This window comes from Schistocerca americana, chromosome 2 (genome assembly GCF_021461395.2).
Source record: "Schistocerca americana isolate TAMUIC-IGC-003095 chromosome 2, iqSchAmer2.1, whole genome shotgun sequence".
NCBI classification, from domain to species: Eukaryota; Metazoa; Arthropoda; class Insecta; order Orthoptera; family Acrididae; genus Schistocerca; species Schistocerca americana.
Genome location: NC_060120.1, coordinates 1005785022 through 1005809166, shown reverse-complemented (window position 1 = coordinate 1005809166; position 24145 = coordinate 1005785022). Strand labels below are relative to the sequence as shown.

At 41.5% G+C, this 24145-nt stretch overlaps 1 protein-coding gene across 1 annotated transcript; it reads right to left on the bottom strand.

Annotated features, from left to right (window-relative positions):
• Positions 1-460: 460 nt before the first annotated feature.
• Positions 461-14930, bottom strand: LOC124594609 (trypsin-1-like). Its single transcript, XM_047132982.1, has 6 exons — positions 14912-14930; positions 14547-14680; positions 13070-13161; positions 4696-4808; positions 1053-1252; positions 461-773 (listed from the first exon to the last, which is right to left on the bottom strand). The coding sequence occupies exons 1-6, from the start codon at positions 14928-14930 to the stop codon at positions 624-626; spliced, it is 708 nt and encodes a 235-aa protein (XP_046988938.1). The 3' UTR covers positions 461-623.
• Positions 14931-24145: the final 9215 nt, after the last annotated feature.

The window sequence follows — 24145 nt, the reverse complement described above, 5'->3', positions numbered from 1 at the left end:
GCAAATATCCATTACGAACACTACGAATGTAGGTTGTGGACAGTTGGGAATGTGGGTCTCACGGGGAGCGTGCAAGGAATAAGTCCCTGCAGTCGAAATGTCCTCTGTGCCCTCGGAGGGTCAGATAGATAAGTGCGTCTACCATGTAAGCAGGAGATCTCAAGTTCGAGTCCTGGTCGGGATACACATTTTCAGCTGTCCCCTTTGATGTATATCAGCAACATCTGTCAGCAGCTAAGGGTTTCGATTTAATTATCATGTTATCATTTATGTGCCTGTACATATACAGAACATCAGCACTACTCGAATAATTTCTCCGTGATGCGTCTTTTTGGATATATGTAAGGATAGGATTCACAGTATGTGTGGAATGTTTTGAAAGTGAGAATTACATCTTATGTGGCACTACCGTAAGGGTAGCTGTCGGAGATTGGAAAATACAGAAAAAAAAGACCACCAATTCTAGAATGGTAATTGGTAATTTTATTAGCACTCTTGTTTCAAGTTTTACATTACTTTCTCAACTGAGAAGGACGACTGAACGGAACTGCAGATGGTGGGAAGCAATGTATTAAAGCTGTATCTGCCCCTCCACATATCATTTATACATGTGAGGTGCGGGTTCACAGATTTTGGTTGATAAAGTCTATGAAAGCAGACACTCTGGTGAAGACGGAAGGGGCGCCGGGATATCCGCACGACGGGCTAACTACCCCCCAGGACCCCACACCGATCACAATGCCATTCTGCGCCAGGGGTCCGCCTGAGTCACCCTGAAACACAGATACGAGATATGAAGGGTGAAGCTGTAATATCTCATTATTTCTAGAAAAATAAAGCCCACCTGACTTCGAAAAGTGTTACAGCTAAGATTGTGGTGAACATAAGATAGGCGAATAAAAACGTATGCGAGTATACTCAATTTCATAGTCATTAGATGAATGCAAAATGAAGATAAGTTTTCTAGTATCTCTAGATCAGAGTTACTAAGTTAGAATACAGACGACATATTCTGGACCAACCGCGCAGAAATATTGCAAGCATCTACTTACACTGCAGACGGAGATGCCATCAAATAGCGGTCCTGTGCAGACCATGGTATCTGTAAGCGGATTGTCTCCAAACTCAAGGTCATCTATGTTTTGTCTGCATGTCTCGTAGTCGATGATGGTGACGTTGACAGTCTGCAGAATATCAGGGGTGGTGGCCGTCTCTGTTGCACCCCAGCCAGACATGACCGCCGCAGATCCTCCTACAAAAACGGAATCGTAGTCGTGGCAGACACAACGCTATGTCCTAATGAAGACGAAGTCAATCGAGGTTGTTCGTCGTGTTGGTGGGAGTGTTTACACGTAACTAATTTAATAATTGCAGACTTACTGGCATTCTCTTCTGTACCGATAATATTGGAGACTGTTGTACCTTATAGGGTAGTGTACCTAGGAAGACATGACATATCACGGTTGGTGTTCCAATTTAGTGATCACATAAGGAAATGTGAGTTGTGACGGAACAGTCATTTCTACAATAGAACAAGTAATATTCGCAAATTAACTAAATTTCATCAATGTGTTAACAATTATACGTATCTTGAAAACAGAAACTTGTGCTGGTTTCCAATAACTTCAGTTTCATAATGTACTTCACTTTTAAAAGGGTTGGATAATATTTCACTTAATTTGATTTCCCCTACTGATTACTGGTGTCTAGTGGACCAATAATTTAAAATTTATGCCTTTAAATGCAGTAATGAAAAAAATTTCCCTATAGCTGTACTTTTAAATTTCAATAGAATGTTTATTCCTGCATACAGGGATTGGTCATAAATACGAAAACACCGATAGAAAGACATTCTTCAACGTAAATAGACTTTTTTTTTACACTAATCGTACCTGAGCAATGTCCTTATTACGTTGCGAAGTCATGATCTGAAAAATGTTACAAGTTGCTGTGAGTGCATTGTTTCTGAGCTAAGTAAATTGTTGGTGCTCTATTGTGGGTGCTTCCGTAAATAAGGAATCCGAAGTGTCTGCTCTTTCAAGGGGCACTTTATGGAAGATTAGTACCTCATAAAGGGAAAGACAAAAAAACATCATCACTAAGTGACAGCACGGATGAAAGTGTGTGTTGAGTAATCGTGACACATCGTTACTGAAGAGGTTTGCGGTGAAAAACAGCAGAACGGTAGCTACAAAAGTCACTGCATAACTAAATGTCGAAAGCTGTCAGCACCAAAACAACACAGAGGGAGCTTCATAAGCAGGGAACTGCAGAGCGCATTGAAATTCGAAAACCACTTACCAGTGATGCAAATGTCCATAACAGGAAATTGTGGTGCTGAAGCCATAACACCAGCACTATAGAGCAGTTGAAGGAAGTAATTTGGTCGGTTGACTCTCGTTTCACCTTGTTTCCATCTTCTGCCCGAGTTTACGTCGCAGGAGTGAAGCTTGGCGTGCGGCTCCGGATCGAATCCGCCCGGCGGATTAACGACGAGGACCGGTGTGCTGGCCAGCCTGGATGTGGTTTTTAGGCGGTTTTCCACATCCCGCTAGGTGAATGCCACGCTAGTTCCTACGTTCCGCCTCAATCACAGGCGTCGCAGACATTCGAAACACGTTCGCACTATTTCACGATCTACACTAGATGCAGACAGCTGGGGTACAGTGATTCCATCCCTGTGGGGCACAGGGTGGCAGCAGGAAGGGCATCCGGCCACCCCTAAAACTAACCTTGCAAAATCCGTTCTGACCACGCCGACCCTGTGATTGCTACGGGACTATGGCGTAAGCGAAAGAAAGAAAACGAAAGAAGTGAAGCTTGGCGTAGGTTCAGTGAGATCTGGTCAGCCGTGTCCCGGTATTCCGTCAGCCCCAATGGTTGCTCTTGAAGGTCTCATTGCGCCAAGGACTGTATGACCATTTTGTTCGATGAGGTCTATCTTATGGTACAACGTTTGTTTCGCAATTGTGACACTGCGTTCCAAGATGACAGGGTGGCTGTTCACGCAGCTCTTATAGACAAGGACAGCATTTTTGAGGACGAGGACGAACCGTCGCATCTCACCAGGCCATCAGTCGCCAGGTCTAAATATTATTGATCTCTGTTGTCTACTTTGCAGCAAACTTGCCCTTGTTTTTCTGGAAGAATGGTATATGATTCCCTTGAAAAAAAATTTTTTTTTTTTTTTTGGGGGGGGGGGGGTTGATGAGGCACGCAATGAATCCCTCTCCTGTGCCAACGTCTTCATCTCAGGGTAGCACTTGCAACCTACGTTCTTAGTTAATTGCTGGATGCATTTCAATCTATATCTTCCCCTACAGTTTTTGTTTTTACCCTCTGCATCACCCTCTAGTACCATGGAAGTCATTCCCTCATGTCTTAACAGATGTCTTACCAGCCTGTCCCTTTTCAGTGTTTCCCACATATTACTTTCCTCTCCGATTCTGTACAGAACCTCCTCATTCCTTATCTTACCAGTCCACTTAATTATCAACATTCGCCTGTAGCACCACATCTGAAATGCTCCGATTCTCTTCTGTTCCGGTTTTGCCAAAATCCATGTTTCACTACCATACAATGCTCTGCTCCAGACGTATATTATCAGAAATTTCTTCCTGAAATTAAGTCCTAAGTTTGATACCAGTAGACTTCTCTTGGACAGGAATGCCCTTCTTGCCATTGCTAGCCTGCTTTTGATGTCCTCCATGTCCGTCCTTAATTGGTTATTTTGCTACTTCATGACCGTCAATCCTCATGTTAAGTTTCTCGCTATTCTCATTTCTGCTACTTCTCATTACTTTCGTCTTCCTTCGATTTACTCTCAGTCCATATTCTGTACTCATTAGATTGTTCATTCAGTTCAGCAGGCCACGTAATTCTTCTTGACTTTTAGTCAGGATACCGATGGCATGGCCGAATCGTATCACTGATGTCCTTTCACCTTGAATTTTAATTCCATGGCTGAATTATTTCCATGAATGCTTCCTCGATGTACAAATTGAACAGTAGGGTGGAAAGACTGCATCCCTGTCTTACACTATTTTTAATCGGAGAGCTTCGTTTTTGACCTTTCACTCTTATTATTCGCTCTTGGCTCTTGTACATTTTGTACCGTCTCTCCGTATAGCTTACCCCTATTTTTCTCAGAATTTCGAACATCTTGCACCATTTTACATTGTCGAACGCTTTTTCCAGGTCGACAAATACTATGAACATGTCTTGATTTTTCCTTAGACTTGCTTGAAAACAATACAGGACCTTTAATTATCCAGTACATTATTTTCACTGCCAACAGTTTCTTTACACCGTAAGATGGTGATGTGTTGTGTTTTCGGAGTTTAAAATTTTTACCCACCCCTGTATGTGACTATGTTGTACCTTGTAACATGTTTCCAAATTTGGAAGAATCTTGCCTTTTTGGAGTAACTTCTGTAATTTCGGAAAATGACAGCAGCACACCGATTGAATGCCATTACTTATGTAATTGCAGTAAGGAAATGTACGAGCATCTAACTTCTATTACAGGCTTCGTTAATGACGAAAGTCTGGAAAATGTTAGAAGGTACTATATTCTCCCTTACTTCAGTTTTCATTTCCAGGGACTCTCATAGCACAGTTAATAAATATTCTGAACTTAAGCTGAAAACATCGTTCTGATAGTGAAGCAACAGCTACGGTTCTTATTTTACATACCTTCAGGGAGTGAATCAGCGATGGGCAAGCCGATGATTTGGACGTAATCGTCCAGAGTGAGTGGGGATTGCAGCTTGAAGACGGCGATGTCGCTTGGAGCTACGACGGTTCCGCTAAAGGAGAAACAAATCATTTTCTGCAAGCACTGGTATATGTTAGCTGCTTTCTCAAGTGTGTAAAAGTGATATATCAATCGGAACACTAATTTTTTTCAAACACGGGTTTACTATTAGAAATATCACAGACAAAAATCATCACACGATTTGATATGACTATACTTCTGAAACTTTTAAATATATAGAATGAATTTTGTTTTTTGATGAACGGCAAACACAAATTTTTTTTTCGCAGCTTTTCATAGGGTTTCAATATTCCCTCCTTGAGATACAAGGATATGTCAACGCAATATTCAGATGGTTCCCACACGGCGGTGGGTATGTCTGGAGATACATCTTCCACAGCTGCTGTTATGCGTTGTCTCAGTTCATTCATTGTTGCTAATAGAGGCACATAAAGAGAGCCTTTTATAAGCCAACACGAGAAACAGTCACATACAGTAGGGTCCGATGACCTTGGAGACCAGTAATGTAAAGCTGAATCATTTGGTCCAGTGCGACAGATCCATAGTTCAGTAATCGTTTGATTTAAAAATTCCGGCACTTCCAGGTGCCAGTGCGGCGGTGCCCAATCCTGTTGGTAAATGGAGTCGTTCTAGTCAGTCTCCAAGTGTGGGTAAAGGAAGTTCTCAAGCATATGGAGATACGTGCTTACTGCAACAGTGTTCTCGGCAAAGAATAGAGGACCATACACCTTTCCCCGTGAAACTGCACAAAACAACATTAAATTTTGGAGAGTCCCTCTCATGTTGTACAACTTCATGTGGTTGTTCGGTACAAATGGTTCAAATGGCTCTGAGCACTATGGGACTCAACTGCTGAGGTCATCAGTCCCCTAGAACTTAGAACTAGTTAAACCTAACTAACCTAAGGACAGCAGAAACATCCATGCCCGAGGCAGGATTCGAACCTGCGACCGTAGCGGTCTTGCGGTTCCAGACTGCAGCGCCGTTAACCGCACGGCCACTTTGGCCGGCGGTTGTTCGGTACCCCATACTTTCACATTATAACGGTTCACCTTCCCATTAAATAGAATGTTGCCTCGTCGCTAAACACTAAGTGTGGAAGAAAACTGTAATGCTCCATCTCGCCAAGAACGAAATTACGGAACTCCACGGGGTGTTATTTGTCTTCTGCGGACTCCTTTTGAAACTACGGCGGTTGCGTTCTACGTCTGTGTCAGGAACTCGGTGACGGCCGGGACATTTGCCTTTACACAAATAACCTGTTACTCGGAATTGCTCATGCCATCGTCTAATGCTGTGTGCTGTAAGAGGATGCACGCCATACCTAGTACGAAAGTCAAGCTGATCGATTATTACTGACCTGTACTGCGCAAAACGTAGAACCAAAACGCTTTCTCCTGTCCATTTTTGCTAGAACTGAAGTGGGCGTACACTGATGCTACCTAGCGGGAACCATGTAAAGCTCGAGAGTTAGCTCTTTCCAACAGTACGTTGTTCATGTACACATCTCAAATAACATAAGTTATGGTTGAGGTTGTGCTGCTGGCAAAGTCCTATGAGCCACGTGTCACTTTTGTTGGTGAATTACTATGCGGGACAATTTCCATCTGTTTTCGTGTGCATTTTTTCACTGCCGATCTGTACATCAAAATCACCCATAAGAAGTTAGATGTCATCCTTGGGGACTTTGGACAATACTTTGTCAGGGGTTGACCAGAATTTATCCGCGGACTGTGGGTCACTCTCCGTTGTTCTGGTTAGTGGGGACGTGTGTATTGATCAGTGCGTAGTTTTTGTTGGCGCGCTGAACACGCAAGGTCATCAGTCGGTTGTTTACTGGTGTGACCTCTCTGATGGAGTCGAGTATGGTATTATGGACCACGAAGGCCATCCCCAACAGTGGAGCGCCTTTGGCCACTTCCATATCGGTTTTGCTCCTAAAGATGCGGTACTTGCCTTAGTCTGTGGCGCCTTCGTGTCTCTTGCAGTGGGAGGATCAGTCTCTTCTAATGGATCAAATGGCTCTGAGCACTATGGGACTTAACTTCTGAGGTCATCAGCCCCCAACAACTTAGAACTATTTAAACCTAACTAACATAAGGACATCACACACATCCATGCTCGAAGCACTGTTCGAACCTGCGACCGTAGCGGTCACTCAGTTCCAGACTGTAGCGCCTAGAAGCGCTCGGCCACGCCGGCCGGCAGTATCTTCTACCTATAGAGTTCTGTCACTAGGTTGTGCAGCTTTCCAGGCAGTATGAGAGTGTTGATGTTACCGGTGCCTATGTAAATTGGTGTCTTGTGTGGGAGTTTCCCAGAGAACTCCGACTTTCTCTGTGGTCGTGGAATTCCGGGTCCCCCAGAAAACCCAAGTGCCCGGTTGCCGCCTGTCGACGGGAGGATTGGTTACCACCTGGGGTATTGGTATTATTACTTACACGAGTCATGATTGCTTGTAAGCATTTGTGTCCAGTGGTCACCCAACTGGTTTGTCAGTTCTGAAGCATGCATTGCCACCGCACTCACTGAGTGAACAGCCGCTGACCATTCGCCAGTGGCTAGGACTGCAGACGCGCCTTGGGTTTCATACGTATACTCCGTTAGTCTTCTCCACTGTAGATGCCGTTGAGGTCTTCACTGTAACCCAGGCAAGTGGCCCTATAACAGGGTACTACCATCCGGAACTAGATGGACCCTGGTTTTTTAACGAGGTTGATACTCCCACTACTACCTCCTCATCATTTGCGAGATGAGGCCCCAGGCTTGCGACCGGCTATGGCAGAGTTCACGACGTTATTATTATTATTAATTTTATACTTATTATATTTATACTAGTGTACCTACATTTGTGTCAAATGTAATGTCTAGTCTGTGGAGCGCTGCACAAGTTGGAATGATACATACCGTAGAAACATGAAAATGAGGACCCATTTCCAAAACTTTAGAGAATATATTGTAAGCAGGCTGTTTAGGTTTTTATGTTGGTAACGCTATGTATCGCTCTGTGTGAGGTTCACTGACTGTGCTGTGTGCAGCCTGTGGCTAGTTTGCGTTGTTGGAATTTGCTATTGTAGTGTTGGGCAGTTGGCTGTTACCAGCGCGTAGCGTTGCGTAGTTGGAGGTGAGCCGCCAGCAGTGGTGGATGTCGGAAGAGAGATGGCGGAGTTTTGAGAGCGGATGATCTGGACGTGTGTCCATCAGAGACAGTAAATTTGTAATACTGGATGTCATGAACTGATATATATGTTATAACTTTTGAACACTATTAAGTTAAATACATTGTTTGCTCTTTATCAAAATCATTCATTTGCTAACTATGCCTATCAGTAGTTAGTGACTTCAGTAGTTAGAATCTTTTATTTAGGTGGCAGTATTGGCGCTCGCTGTACTGCAGTAGTTCGAGTACCGAAGATTTTTGTGAGGTAAGTGATTCATGAAGGGTGTAGGTTATTGTTAGTCAGGGCCATTCTTTTGTAGGGATTATTGAAAGTCAGATTGCGTTACGCCAAAAATATTGTGTGCCAGTTTAGTGATGATCAGAATAAGTAAAGAGAGAAACGTCTGAGTACGTTCAGTTTTGCTCAGCTGTTTGAATATAAGATAACGTAAGGGGTTTACTAGCACAGTAATTCACTAATTTTTCTAAGGGGACGTTCCATATGTCGACCCTTAACCGAGGATACCTCACTGGAATCTTCTGATTTTTTCTTGTAGTTTGTGTAATTAGTGTAGCTATTGTTTATTGCTAGCTCGTAATTATAGAGAGACTTTCCTTTGTAGTTGTAGTTTTTCATTCTTGTACAGTAAAACAGTTGTGGCATGCATGTAGATTTGCACCAAGTATTTCGCAGCTGCGCTTGCTATTAACGAGATATTATTTTCAATGCTATGTTAATGTTTTTTCTTATTTTGTTCTTCAACTTGTGCTTTTCTGTGTTATCGTGTGAAATATTGTGACAATAATGGCGTGTGAAAAACGTAATACTAGGCTCCAAAGTAAACTGAGAAATGACAGTGAAGACGAAAGCAGTGTGTTAGCGCCACCGAGTAATGAATTAACTAGTGTTCAAAGTAGTAATTTGGTAATTGCGCATAGGGAAATGGAGCAGGCTGCAAATAATGGTGTAGACAGTGAAACAATTAGTGAACAGGGAAGCATTATCGATCGATGGGTCGGCAACAGCTCGCCTCAGGAATCCGAAATGACAGGACACAATCTTGATAGTTATTAGACATTTCTTATCTTTACTGTAATATTTTTTCTGCTTGAGCTTTGTCATGTTTAGGTATAACTTATAGCATTTGCTGTTGTTGTTTGCCAGGCATAGTTCTACTGAATTTTACATTGTATTAAACCAGTTTTACTACTGATTTATTTTTGTTTTTGCTGCACATTGGTTCATATTAGTGGTAATGTTGCATCTGCTTTGCTAATTTAGGTATACTGCTGCTTGCTTTGCCAGTTTGCATTTTTTTGTCATTGCTGTTTGTGTTAGTTTGTTGTGTGTTGCTGCATTGCCTCGTCCCTTAGTATATATATATCTGAGCTCTGTAGATTTAAGTTACTTAAGATGGGGTAGGCTATATAAGAGAACGAGTTGTGATGAATTGGAAGAAATGCATTCAGAAGCTATAAGGAAATGGTTTGGCCAAAAAAGTTGTGTACAGTGGAGAATAACTATTTTCAAAGAGGATATGAATAGAATACAGAAAGCATGCTTGGATAGGATTTTTTTTTGTGGAAACAAATGTTGAAATAAGAGAAAAGATCTATGGAATGAAGTTTTGGGTTGGACTGCAGTACCAGACGTCTCACTGAAAACAAACCCTGTCCTTTCCTTTTATTTTATTCCGCTATGTGTTTGTGTACCCTTGTGTATTTGTGTTTTTCCTGTCTTTATGTGTTTAGCTAATAAAATTTATGTTGTTGAATTTTTCTAATACTAAGCTACATTCACTATGATGAGGAATACTGTTGCCCTGAAATATAATTTCCATTAATAATATGTTGTTTACTTTGTAAAGATGTTTAGACATTATTTTCGAAAGCTATTCTGATCTTTGATGTATTTACTTATGTCATAATTCCTGTAACACTGATGTACATGTTTATTTCTATTCTTTTGTAAAGCCTGTATTACTAAAAATGTTATCTGTATTATTATGTTCCTTAATGATGTATTTTGTACCTTTATAATTGTATTCTCATGTTATAAAATTGTAATTGACACCAGTTCATCAAATTAAGTTACATTTCACTGCACACGTTTCTGTTGGTCTTAGTATATGCGCAATATATGAGAAGTTGGGACTGCTAGTGTTTTCATGTGTGTTAATAATTCAGAAAGGGACTGGTTAACAGCATTGCTGGTTCTAAGGACAATTCAGATAACTTTGTTAGTGTACAAGTGGTGGTTTATGGACTTGCTATATAGTATAAGACTCTTCGATGGTGATTGTGCACCTGCATAGTCGCAACAGATGGCTGCTGCCCATCTCTACAAGGACTACAGTGGGTATGCATCTTTGACAGCCCACCAATACTATAATTTCTACAAGGACTGCAGTGGGTCTGCACCTCTGGTGGCCCACCAGTACCGTAATCTCTAACAGGACTACAGTGGTCTGCTCTGTGATGACCTACCTACCAATATTCTTCAAAACTTCGACTGACTCTGCTGTGGATTTGCTCTGTTGTGGCCCATTACCTGTCTGCATGTCCAGAGTCAGCAGTCTTTCCGTTGGAAGTACAACACTACTTCTTCAAGACTGCATGGAAATCCACTACTTTCGTGTGCATTTTCTTTTACTGCTCAGACTTTGAGAAAAACACAGCAATTTTACTGTTATGAACGATCAGGACTGTCTTTATGGCTTTTGATCAACAGTGTATCAATAAGTGTGTGCATTTGATGTCTTTGTTATTGTAACTATGAATTTGTTTTTCAAATCTGCATTGGCCATTGCCCAAAACAATTTGTAAAATTTTTTTGGGGAGCATGGGGGCTATGTAAGAAGGCTGTTTAGGTTTTTATGTTGGTAACGCCATGTAGCACTCTGTATGAGGTTCACTGACTGTGCTGTGTGCAGTCCGTGGCTGGTTTGCATTGTTGGAATTTGCTATTGTAGTGTTGGGCAGTTGGCTGTTAACAGGCCGTAGCGTTGCTCAGTTGGGGGTGAGCCGCCAGCAGTGGTGGATGTGGGAAGAGAGATGGCTGGAGTTTTGAGAGCGGATGATCTGGACGTGTGTCCATCAGAGACAGTAAATATGTAATACTGGATGTCATGAACTGATATATATATATATATATATATATATATATATATATATATATTATGACTTTTGAACACTATTAAGGTAAATACATTGTTTGTTCTTTATCAAAATCTTTCATTTTCTAACTATGCCTATCAGTGGTTAGTGACTTCAGTAGTTAGAATCTTTTATTTAGGTGGCAGTATTGGCGCTCGCTGTATTGCAGTAGTTCGAGTACCGAAGATTTTTGTGAGGTAAGTGATTCATGAAGGGTATAGGTTACTGTTAGTCAGGGCCATTCTTTTGTAGGGATTATTGAAAGTCAGATTGCGTTGCGCCAAAAATATTGTGTGTCAGTTTAGTGATGATCAGAATAAGTAGAGAGAGAAACGTCTGAGTACGTTCAGTTTTGCTCAGCTGTTTGAATATAAGATAACGTAAGGGGTTTACTAGCACAGTAATTCACTAATTTTTCTAAGGGAACGTTTCAATATGGTTTCTCAGGTTTCTTTTTTTTTTTCTTTTTAAGTCTTCCGACTGGTTTGATGCGGCCCGCCACGAGTTCCGCTCTGCGAAAACCTCATCATCTAAGAGTAGTTCTTGCAACCTACATCCTCAATTACTTGCTGGATGTATTCCAATCTCTGTTTTTTTCCACAGTTTTTAGCCTCTACTGCTCCCTCTAGTACCATGGAAGTCATTCCCTCATGTCTTCTTCTTGTCAGTGTTTGCAGCCTAGGTAGCAGAATTCCTTACCTTCGTCTAATTCATCTAATTACGTTTCTCACCATTCTCATTTCTCTATTTCTCATTAGTTCCTTTTTCTCCGATTTGCTTTGAATCCATATTCTGTACTCATTAGAATGTTCATTCCATTCTCAGTCGCCACATTAATAGAAAATGATTCATTGGATATTGTTCATCTGCAGAGGCTAAATAAATCTCTTGTTAGAATTACGTTGGAAAGAAATAAAAAAGCAGTGCCAACAGCGAGACACGCCACTTATAAAACTAACCTGTTCGTCACTCGGCCGCGGGCTCCTTGAAGCTAGCGACCGCAAAAACAACACAATGACGCCTAAAGTTACGAAGTTGACTTTCTTTTACAAAAACGTTGATACCGCTACGGTCGCAGGTTCGAATCCTGTCACGGGCATGGATGTGTGTGATGTCCTTAGGTTAGTTAGATTTAATTAGTTCTAAGTTCTAGGAGAATGATGACCTGAGAAGTTAAGTCGCATAGTGCTCAGAGCCATTTGAACCACTTTTAAGTCCTTATCGCGCCCTACATCCACTGTTAACCGTCGCAGTACGCGAGGGTGGGATACTTCCCTCCTATCTTTAGAAAATATTGTACTCTGATCAGTTATTTTATGTATTAACAATCTGACAAAAGTGTTTAGTGTTTTTAATGCATTCTTCTACTAGTAATAGATGACACTTTACGCAAACAAACTATATTCCGTATTTTCAGATTCAGTACATTTTTTACATATCAGTATCTCGTTAAAATGTATGTTGTGATCAGAAGTCAACAGAAGTGAAAACGAAGTATGCTTTTTTCTTAAACTTCCTTTTAGGATGGGCCCAAAGTTCCCACACGCTCTGTTCTACACGTTATTGAAAGTGTGCTAATATTACTAAGAGTGTGCTGAAAGGTATTTTCATCTTCTGGACACTATTAAAACTTCAGTACCCCTTCAAAATGTAAGTTGTTAACGTATGTGGACAACATTTCACGAAGTTTTGAAAAAAATTTTAGCGTGGACGTAAAGTATACCCATCCGCTTAGATGTCCGTTATGAAGAGTGCGTTTGTATTGTTGGGCTCAAAATAAATCATATCGGTGCGAGAAATTTCGTACATTCCTCTTGTAAGTAGAACAAGATTGTTCATTTCAGTGAAGCTATAATTACTTCATGTGACTAAAGACAATCGAGATTTATGGAAAAATATTCATAATTCCTGAAATGTGAAAGTAACGTAATTTTACCACCGAACTTTCAGAGAGAGCGGTCAGATAGCGTACTCACCCTGGGTAGTCAGGATGCACGATCTGCTCCGAGACTCGGATCTCCTGCTCGCTGCCCTCGCTGGTGCTCAGGTCGTTCTCTCCAACCACAGCCTGTCAACACGTTACACCGTCTACCAGATAACGGTTTTATGTCACTGAGTGTGGATAAAGTGCATATGTGCGATGCTTGCCGTATGAACTCTTATTCATCTATAAATGACATAAAATCATTGTACGAGTCCACAATCATTATCATTAGTCAATTCACAAAGGCTGTTCGTTTATTAAGGTCCGATCAGTCGAGAACTGGAAACCAAGGTAAAAATCAATAAATGTTTTATTGCTCCACGCTCCCGACAGTCGCCGCTCCGACAACTGTCGTAGCGTTGTACCAAATTTCCTCTACCCTCTTCAAAGTAAGCAGTCACCTGTGCGTTCCGTCAATTGTCTGTGCTGGTCTGCAGCCCGATGTCTGAGCCAACAGCCAGCGGTTGATGTGAACAGAGATGAAACTCATAGGGAGCCAACTCCGGGCTGTGTGGTAAGTAGTCAAACACATCCCATTTAAAACGCTGCATGAGCATCTTCCCTGCCATTGTAGTGTGTGGCCGAGAATTGTCATGAAGAAGGAAGTGGATGGCAGTCATGTTATGTGGGTAGCATGAAATCAAGAGACTCTCTCTCGGCAGGCAGGCATATTTGGCAGGTGGCATCATTTTCTAGACATATTTATGGGTTCGCTGTGGGCTCAGATGTGAAAAGAACGACGTGATGCGATCGACGGGCGTACTAGAGACACAACCCAACACCTATATGCATAGGTTAATCGGGTTTTCACTGTGGTTTCCATTTCACGATAGATCGGACCTTAATAAACCAATAGCCCATGTACCTGTCCCTCTTGATACCTACTATATCTTTATTATTTTTAAATAGTTATTTTTTAAATTGCAGCAGTAGCCACATAAAAAATATACTCGATACACCTTATTTCACCATATCATTTGAACACTTGTACCAGCAATCTTACTTGCTGTATGTAAAAATTTCACCACGTTCCTTTTTTTGCTTTTAATAATTCGTTGAAATACTCCTTCGTTACTAAAATAACCCATTGCCAACAAAGAGAATCAAACAACCAAAAAAGGTTGTTCTTTAGCTAGAATCTGGAACAAAACTTACCTTACTACTGAATAACAGCATAACACTGTGAAAAGGTCTAAATCGGTTTCTCAATAGTTTTAAAAAGATAATCGTTGGTGTGTTAGTTATTTAGTCTCTAACTTAACTGAACATGTGAAAGTTCTGACAAACAGTAATCTCCGTTCAGACTCCTAACCTGCAAAACATTTGCCCTGAAGAACTCATAAGTGTTGCACAACATTAAAACTCGGTATCCATTAGATCTAGATGAAACCCCAAAATTGACTGAATTTCTGAAGAGGAAACATAATTTATAGCTAGGTTCTGTAATATTCCATTGTAGGCATACTCACGATGTAGTATCCAACGCCTTGATAACAGTGTCCTGCGGTGAGGATGGCAGTGCTAGAGATGATGGAGCCGCCACAGTTGTGTACCCGGTAAATGAGTAGCACGTATTGCAGCGACGCTTGATAAGGAATCTCACCTGTGAAGAAGATCCACGCTTAAGGTATAACACTACTGCTTGAGTTCTTTTACAGTGTCGGTGTAACTTTTGAAACAGGATGGCGACAATATCAAGTCATTAATTTGTGTCCGAAAAGTTTGACCTTGCTACGTCTTCCTGAAACGTACTGAATCAAGACACCTGTCCGTTCCTGGTGCATGTATCTGTCGGTGTGAATGATTGTGATGATGTCACTCCATTGCCATTTACCCTTCAGATGACATTCCATCATTAGTTAAAACATCAAAAAGATATTCAATACTCTGAAATCCTCGAGAAAAGTGGAACTCATTTATCAAACTGGACATTCAATCTGCAACACCTGTGAATTTACTGTTGCATGCTATGATGTCATTTATTCAACTGTTTGAAATTCTATCCACGAAACCCAGTTTATGTGGGAATGTGATTGACGGAGAAACTTGCGTAATTTTATGTGATGGCAATTATTTTTCGTTTTAATTACAGGAAGGACATGGAAATGACAATGTGACGACAAGAGGAATATTGGAAATAATTTCGGAGAAATACAGAAATCCTGTGGCTATACCGTATTAAGTTGAGGTAACCGACATTAATATGGACATTCTATTGGAAGAACTGCCTGCAGTATTTGAGCAGTTTCGTTTAAACGAATATTAACTTTTGGATTTCGACATAACACAAAGTTTTTGCCGAGATTCTAAATAAAATAGAGATGAGCCATGAAGCCTGCATTTTTAATGTATACTATCACTATGAGTCTTCCCCTTATGTGAGGAGCAAAGCTTACGTAAAATGGCCGTAAATATTAAGAGGTATGGTACTTTATATTGCAGTGGGTGTTCTTGCATCTACATCTGCGTCATACTCCAGAAGCCACCTAATGGTGCGTTGCGGAAGGAACTTTCTATACTACTAACTGAGCCCTCCAACCCAGTTCCCCTCGCGAATAACGAGTGGTAAGAAAGATTTTTCGTGTGCCTCTGTACTGGCCCTAATTTCTCAAATTTTCTCCCGTGGTTATTACGCGAGACGTATGTAGGAGGGGGGGGGGGGGGGGGGGGGGAATAACATGTTGTCCGACTCTTCCTGGAGGGCGCTCTCTCGAAATTTCAACGGTAAATCTTTTCGTGACGCACAATCTCTCTGCTGTAACCTCCGCCAGTGGAGTTTGTTACACCCATCATATAACCGTTTTACGATAACTTTATGCCAATAAATAATGTGATCAATTGGAGTGTCAGGAGAGATTAGACTTGGGATGGTCGTTAGTATTAAAGTAGGTGACATGTTGGTCATTTTACTATTATTTACGTTGTGAATTCTCCGAGTACATCCCTGGAAGACACAGTAACGAGGGCAGGCTACCGTTTCTCCTACATGGAAATGACAATGTGCCGGCAAGAGGAATTCTGGCATCCATTTTGGAGAAATATGGAAATCCTGTGGCTACGTCACATAAAGTTGATTTAATCGACTTCAAGATGGACTTTCTAATGGAACTTCTACCTATACTACTGGAATAAGTCCATTAAGACAACGTTTACTTTTGGGATTTGGACATAACGCAAATTTTTTCCCGAGATTTTTAATAAAATAGAGAGAACCATACTTCTTTTGTGTACCCCGTTAATACGAGACCGAGCCCTGTGCGAGAATCAAAGGTTAGAAAAGTGAGCGTAAATATTACGAGGAAATTTATCTCAATATTCCTGTGGGTGAGTGTGAAGTCATGATATTGTCAGTTTACAGAGAGATGATGATATCAGCGTCTTAACACACATAAACAGAATCCAATAATGTGATTATTGCAACGATATCTGTAGAGAAATACTAATAACTGCCCAAGTAAGATAATTACATTCCATAACGTAGTACTGTGTCTACCCACCACCACACGTTATACAGGCAGAAACGATGTTCTACTGAGTCTCTTGCCAGATCTCGAACATTCAGCGTCTAGCGGATAATACAGTGCAATCAGTTTTCATGAGTTACAAAAACCTCTAACGAAATGCGCGGGAGAACTGTCGCAATATATTCCTGCTGGCTGGCGTCACGTACAGAGACAGTATCAAGGTGCCACTAACACACACACACACACACACACACATACAGAGAGAGAGAGAGAGTGATGGAGGCCCGGTAGGAGCCAGTCAGCTACGGGAGGCTGGGAAAGGCTGCGGGGAAAGTAGGCAGCCAGAACGAGCTGTTTTTCGGAATTTGTACTGTCTTGGTGTACACCGTCACATGCTGACTTAGATACGATGAATAGAGACCTATCACAGTGAAAAAGTTTGTGTAATTAATTTCCTGGAAGGCGTCGGTTTCACATCAGTCTTAATTACCTTAAATAATTGTCCATCGAAGCGAAACCTAATCTGTTTGCAATGTCTGCGATGTCTGTGATACGTAATCAGCGACCCCTGGGCATATGTGTCTACCATCTATCCGTAAGCCCAATGATAATCAGTAACACCAAGCACAAACGTAGGGAGGCAATTCAGCTGCATGCTCGACTCTTCGTCTTCGTGCACCTACCCTCAGTTAAGGTCGTTGAACACCAGACAGTAGCAGTTCTATAAGGCATTCGATATCTGTTGCAAATACCTATTGTTAGAGTAAAAATGACACACAGCCGGTGTCACCAGTAAGGATTGTGGTCTTTTTTACCGGTTGTACTCACTCTTGTACTCTTGTAGAGCTCACTCTTGCACTTCCTGACTACGGAAATCTAACAGTTTGTCTCAGCAACATACTTTCAGCTACCTTGTAAGATATGGGTAATATGACCGGTGACAGACACTTAAAAAGACTGCAGATTCGGCAAAGCAAAGTTATCATATCCCTAACGGATGCCCCGTTACCCTTTCAACACGTACATTAGGCAACGCCAACGGCAACCATCCATCAACTAAATAATCGAGAGTGAATCCGCAAGATTCAATATGAAAACGTCTTCGGCCATACTACTTCACCAAATCGCTCCCAAACACTCGAACTCGCTCTCTCTTTCTAATTCAGTGTTCATCGTGTTTAGCCTCCATTAAATGGAGTGACAAAATACAGGGCACTAGGTACAAGGCAACAGAATGCAGTTAAACAGTAGATGTAGCAGCATAGCAGTCCTGCACAACACCTACAGTGGTAAAATGTTTGTTGATGTGGTCTCCCCTTACGAGGAGAGGTCGCTGGTGGTGCGATGGACTTTTTGAAACTACCTATACAGTGATATTGGTTAAGATCGCAGACATCAGACACTGCAGCCATTCACCATGGTGGGCTCTCGTTTGCGAGTAACTGATGAAAAAAAAACATTCTGTGTTTTGTGTGATACTCAATAGCGTTAAGAAGGTGTCTTCTGTGATGTGATTGCGTGGTGTAATGGAAAGGCGAAGAACTTCTCAAGCAGGAGCTTGTGAAGTATGCAAAAACTTTTATTTTTAAATCTTTATTGAAATTACTTGGATCATTATTTTTATTCAATTAATTGGTTTAAATGTAATTTTTTATTTCTTTTTCTTTGTCTCATCATTTTAGTCACCATAATTACGAACTTTTTCATTTATTTCATTTTTTCTTTCTATCATTCCTTTTACAATTGGAATTTTTGTGAATATGAGTTTAATTATATTCATCTGTTACAAAATTCAGTTATTTTAATATTTCGATCTGTCAATAAAAAAAAAGACGAAATAATCTATTTATATTTGTGCAATGAAGTCAGAAAAGTATTTTTATTACGAGATGTGCATTTTTTTTTTTTTTTTTTTGATTGGTAATCGTCAGGCAAACACTTAAAAGAAAACCTAAATATCTATTGTACTATGGACAAAATAACACAGATGAAAAATAAATGAAAGACAGGTTCATTAGCAAAACGAAATTCAACCAAATGAGAAATAGGTATAACGAACGCAATAATATGGATGAAAAAATAGGGTGATGAAACAAAAGAGAGTAAATGGAAATTAATACATAAATTTAATTAAAACCACAAGAACAAAGATCCCTTGTGTAGAAAGGATGGCAGGAAGAAAACTGAGAGCAAAAAATAAGTTTATATTATAATTAGAATTATGTGACATAGGAGTGGAAATAAAAAAAAAATACATTTAAATCTATTACATGAATAAAAATTATGATCAAAGTCATTTCGATAAAGATTTAAAAATTCAAGTAGTTACTGCACCTGATGAGATTCAAACCCACAGCTTTCGGCATGCGAATCAGTTAGCCTAACCATTATATCGCACAAAGAGACCGTTTAATGCAACTTTTCTAATGCCATTCAGTATCACACAAAATTCCGAATTCTTTATTCAATTACTCTCTAATGGGGACCCACCAGGGTGAATGGCTGCAGTGCGTGACACCTAGGATCTTAATCTACATCACCGTACATATAATTTCAAAAAGTCAATCGCACCGCTTCTCCTTCTTAGTGGAGGAATATAAATCACTGGAAAGAGAAAGCATCCAACTTTTATTTTAATATCCATTAATCCAATGCGACAGCACCTAAGGTTGGTTTATTTACTCAAGTAGCTTTATGCTGTGAATCTCATACACCTTTAGAACGGCTTTCGTAAATTTATTTAGTAACATGTACTTTATGCTCTTTATTCACAACAGGTATCGCACTTTAGTGATGACGAAGGGTCCTTTCGGCACACAAACAACTACAACAGCAACAACAATGGTGTATATTACAGGGGATAGGCAAAATAATATAAACACTTGTACTTGCTTGGGGTTGGTTTATTAATAAGATGGACCCCAATTTCTTCTTGGAGTACTGTCATATGATGATTGCATACTCTCCAGTTTAATGTCATGAAACTCTTCGATCAGAACCTCTTCTAACTCCTGTAGCGACGAGGAGGCGGAAATCTACTCCGGAGTCTGCGCTTCAATGCCGCCCACAAGGGTTCATTAATGTTCAACTCCGACAACTGTGTTGGCCAGGGAAGACGCTGCAGTCAAGCTGAATGACTCTCATACTGTCCTGGCTGTGTGAATACGTGCATTATCGTCCTGAAATATGACATCATTGTGGGGAACATTTGAATCATGAGGTACAACTGATCACCTACAATGTTCACATAATCGTTGATTGTAACACGGCCTTTGAGAGTAATGATGGAACCAGCAGAATACCACTGTATGGCTGCCCACAGCATCACACTCCCACCTCCATGCTTAAGAGTTGGAATCAAGTAATCAGGATTTTAGACTTCTTTTGGTGTTCTCCAGGCGTTAACTCGACCCGAAGATGGAAATAACGAAAACAATGACTCGCCGAACCATACGACGTGTTTCCACTGATCAGTCGTGCAGGAGTTACGCTCCTGACACCATGTTTTACTCTTCTTTGCGTTGGCTGTCGTTGATAAAGATTTCGGTATAGCAGCTCGTACATGAATATTCGCTTTATGGAGTTCTCGGCGGACACTGGCGATGGATACGGGGTCTCGAAGAGTTCTGCAGTCACTTTAGCCGCCGTAGTTTTGTGTTGTTTTGACACAATCCGTGTTACCGTACGACGATCTCTGTCATTTAGTTTTGATTTTCCCCCAGTATGTCTTTCCATGTTTTGTGCAGACTTTTATGACTGTTGAAAAAAAAAAAAAACATTCAATAATCTGGCTGTCTTGGTTACTGATGCTCCAGCTAATAGGGCGCCCACAATCTGCCCTTTTTGGAACTGTTAGGTCTTTCATTGCACGTCGACATCGGTCTCTGAATGCAAATACGAAGTGTGCACGACTCGTAAACAACCTGCACTGATGCCTAGTCTGTGCTGATCACGCACAATCCACCGTGACGCGTTCATCACCTGCGATGTTGACCGTGACACAATCATCCCGTTACTACCATTGTTCAAGTTATTCTGCCTATCCCCTGTAGTTTCGTTTTACGCAAGATATCTCCGTTAATATTTCAGTTAGGCTGTAAGTACTGCAAGTGTGTCTGTTAATTTTTAAATACTACATTTCGAACACTATTAAGACATATATGGGCAACAAAAGACCTCTCATTAGACACTGATGAGTCGTGTGGAGTGCGTGTTTAACAAAGCACACTAGCTGACATCCTGTTCATCACCCGATATCGAACGGCACCATCAACTTCTTCTACTGTGTTAGTGTGTTGCGGAGTCGGGTACGCTGCCCCATAGAAAACAATAAATGCTCTTATTTGTGTCAGTGGAAGAGCCAACACAGTGTTACCTGAGGAGGCCGAAGTGCACGCGTTTTAGCTCATGAAGGCTGGCGTGAGGAGGGAAGATCTATACTGACGTGAGGTCTGGAACATGACAGGGAATGAGAATTCAGAAAGCGGACATAATTAGTTTGATACTTAACTTTAATCCATTAATGATGAACGTCGCTCTTGACGGTACGTGCTTCACAACATCTGTTCAGAATACATTCTTGAAGATAGTTCTTATAGTAACTGAATATGGCGCCTTGCTAGGTCGTAGCAAATGAGGTAGCTGAAGGCTATGCTAAACTGTCGTCTCTGCAAATGACAGCGTATGTAGACAGTGAACCATCGCTAGCGAAGTCGGCTGTACAACTGGGGCGAGTGCTAGGGAGTCTCACTAGACTAGACCTGCCGTGTGGCGGCGCTCGGTCTGCAATCACTGATAGTGGCGACACGCGGGTCCGACGTATATTAACAGATTTAAAGGCTACCACCTAGCAAGTGTGGTGTCTGGCGGTGACACCACACTCTTCACTTGATGTGTACCACGCTTCGTTAATCTAATAATAACAAGGGAAGATCCTTAGGAGACGGATACTCACCTCTGGCGGCGTCGTGTCCCCCGAAGATGCGCCCCCTGGCCACAGAGAAGCCCCGGGCGGGTCCAGTGTGGGGTAGACGACGCACTGGCAGCGTCGCACCTGCAGATGAAGCATCCATCGCTTAGCGAACCCAGCAGACATTAAAGTAACGAGCCAACAAAACCCATGCATCAGATGCGAGCCAAAATGTTGACGGGCAGCGTTCTTGCAAATGAGTACTACTAAGTACTATGAAGTACTATTCAGAATTGCACACGACATTTATGTTTTACCGCTCATTCCTGGCCCCTCCACCTATTCCTCATTGTAGCTCTCTCACGGCGAATGCGTTCAGCATCGTCGGGGCATGGTTTAGAATGGAGAGTATGAGTACAATGGAACATAACAGTGTTACATGATCGTGTAAATTACCATCATGCGGTTATTCGAGGAAACACAGTTTGCAAGATGCAGTTTAGGTAGTTAAAGTCCGTCTGCACTTGACACAAAAGCTTAGGGCAGCTACTGGTCCACCAAAGATTGACCTGTTAATTTCAGTACTGTGTACTGTTCCACTGTGAGTACTCACCCAACACACAAGCGACGAGGGTCAAGGCGAGGAATGTCTGTCTGAGCATCTTGAGGAGTCGTGCTGTAGTCACAACAGCGCGCGATGCTTTATGTATGCGGCTTGTGGACATGTGACCGTGGTTATCGTGGAAACCACGAGAAGTAGCTGAGATATGTAGCATCTGATCTTATCTCCGGTACTTCATTCAGTATAACAACAAGTAACGGAAATCTGATTTTAGATAATACATAGTTTTGCGTCATCGTGTTATATCTGTCTTCCATTTCACTTACAGTAAGTGGGCGCAAATTTAGCAGATCACTAGAGTGTATTCAGAGGGCACAAGAGTAATCTATGGACCAAACTCGCAAAAAGAATTTTCCAGAAAGCAAAGAGTCAGCTATTTCAGGCCCACAACGTGCAAGGATGTGAGTGTTGTTAACTGTGCATGCGACGTGTATGCTCTTACGGTAGAAGCACTGTATAAAGCCATAACGCACATGATTAGAGCCTTCCGGGAGGTCGGGTAATTGTATGGATTAAAGACAACGCAATTTTTAGAATTGAACTTTAGCACAGAAATTATATAACTAGTAAACTAACAAAAATATTCCCTAAGTTTTTTAAAAATCTTTTCTACTGTAACATATCTATAACACAGTGCAGTAGAAACAAGAATATGTGAATCAGATTTCTCTATTTCTATCCTTTCCACCTGAGGCTTAGTAATTTAAGAATGTACTGTATGAAACGCTGGCTCCCTTAACCATGCATTTCATTCATATTACGCAAACACCTAACCGAGTTGTTTGTCTGTGTCCGGTGTACCTTGATTTTTGTTTTGAAAAATCATGTCCACATATAATTTCTTAGGAATGATGTGTTCTTAGAAAAAAAAACAAATTTTGTCGACCTGTTACATTTTTTACAACTCTGAAATTATGCCATATAGTCTTACTCAAGTTTTATAGTACATCTGTAAATATTTCTTTGGGAAGGCTGCTGGTGGTCAGTATGTGGCAGTCGAAATCACTCAGCTCATCGATTCTCAGGGTCGTCTAGGTACGTTCCGGACTAAGAATGCACAGGAGGAAAGGAAGGAGCATAGTCTTCATCTTCGAACTGATCCGAGTCACTAGGTAGAGACTTTACAAACCCGTGTGCTGAATACTTGTGCATGGAAGTTGTTTCGGTACAGATAATTCCCATATTTATAGTTTACACACTGAAAAGCCAAACAAACTGGTACAGCTGCCTAGTATCGTGTAGAGCACTCGCTAGCACGCAGAAGTGCCGCAATACGACGTGGCATGGACTCGAATAATGTCTGAAATAGTGCTGGAAGGAACTGACACCATGAATCCGTAAGGGTTTGAGGGGGTGGTGATCTCTCCTGAACAGCACGTTGCAAAACATTTCAATAGTGTTAATGTCTGGGGAGTTTGGTGGCAAGCGCAAATGTTCAAACTCAGAAGAGTGTTCCTGGAGCCACTCTGTAGCAATTCTGGACGTGTGGGGTGTCCTGCTGGAATTGTGCAACTCCGTCGGAAAGCATAATGGACATGAATGAATGCAGGTGATCAGACAGGATGCTTACATGTGTGTGACCTGTTACAGTCGCTTCTAGATGTATCAGGTGTCCCATATCACTCCAACTGCACACTCTCCCCACCTTACAGAGCCTCCACCAGTCTAAACAGTTTCCTGCTGACGTGCAGGGTCCATGGATTCATGAGGTTGTCTCCATACCCGTACACGTCCATCCGCTCGATACAATTTGAAACGAGACTCGTCCGACCAGGCAACGTGTTTCCAGTCATCAACAGTCCAATGTCGCGGTTGACGGACCCAGGCGAGGCGTAAAACTTCGTGTCGTGCATTCATCAAGGGTACACGAGTGAGCCTTCATATCCGTAAGCCCATATCTATTATACGTTGAACGGTTCGCACGCTAACACTTGTTGATGGCTCAGCATCGAAATCTGCAGCTTTTTCAGAATGGTTGCACTTCTGTGACTTTCAACGATTCTCTTGAGTTGTGGTTGGTCCCATTCTTGCAGGATCTTTCCCCAGCCGCAGCGATGTCGGATATTTGATGTT

Bases quoted from the DNA above. Each gene is read 5' to 3' on its own strand.
- LOC124594609 (XM_047132982.1), bottom strand. The intron at 4,809-13,069 runs GTGAGTACGCTA...TTTCTCCTTTAG, and splicing joins GTGCATCCTGACTACCCAGG to CGGAACCGTCGTAGCTCCAA. The intron at 774-1,052 runs GTAAGTAGATGC...TCTGTGTTTCAG, and splicing joins ATGGCATCTCCGTCTGCAGT to GGTGACTCAGGCGGACCCCT.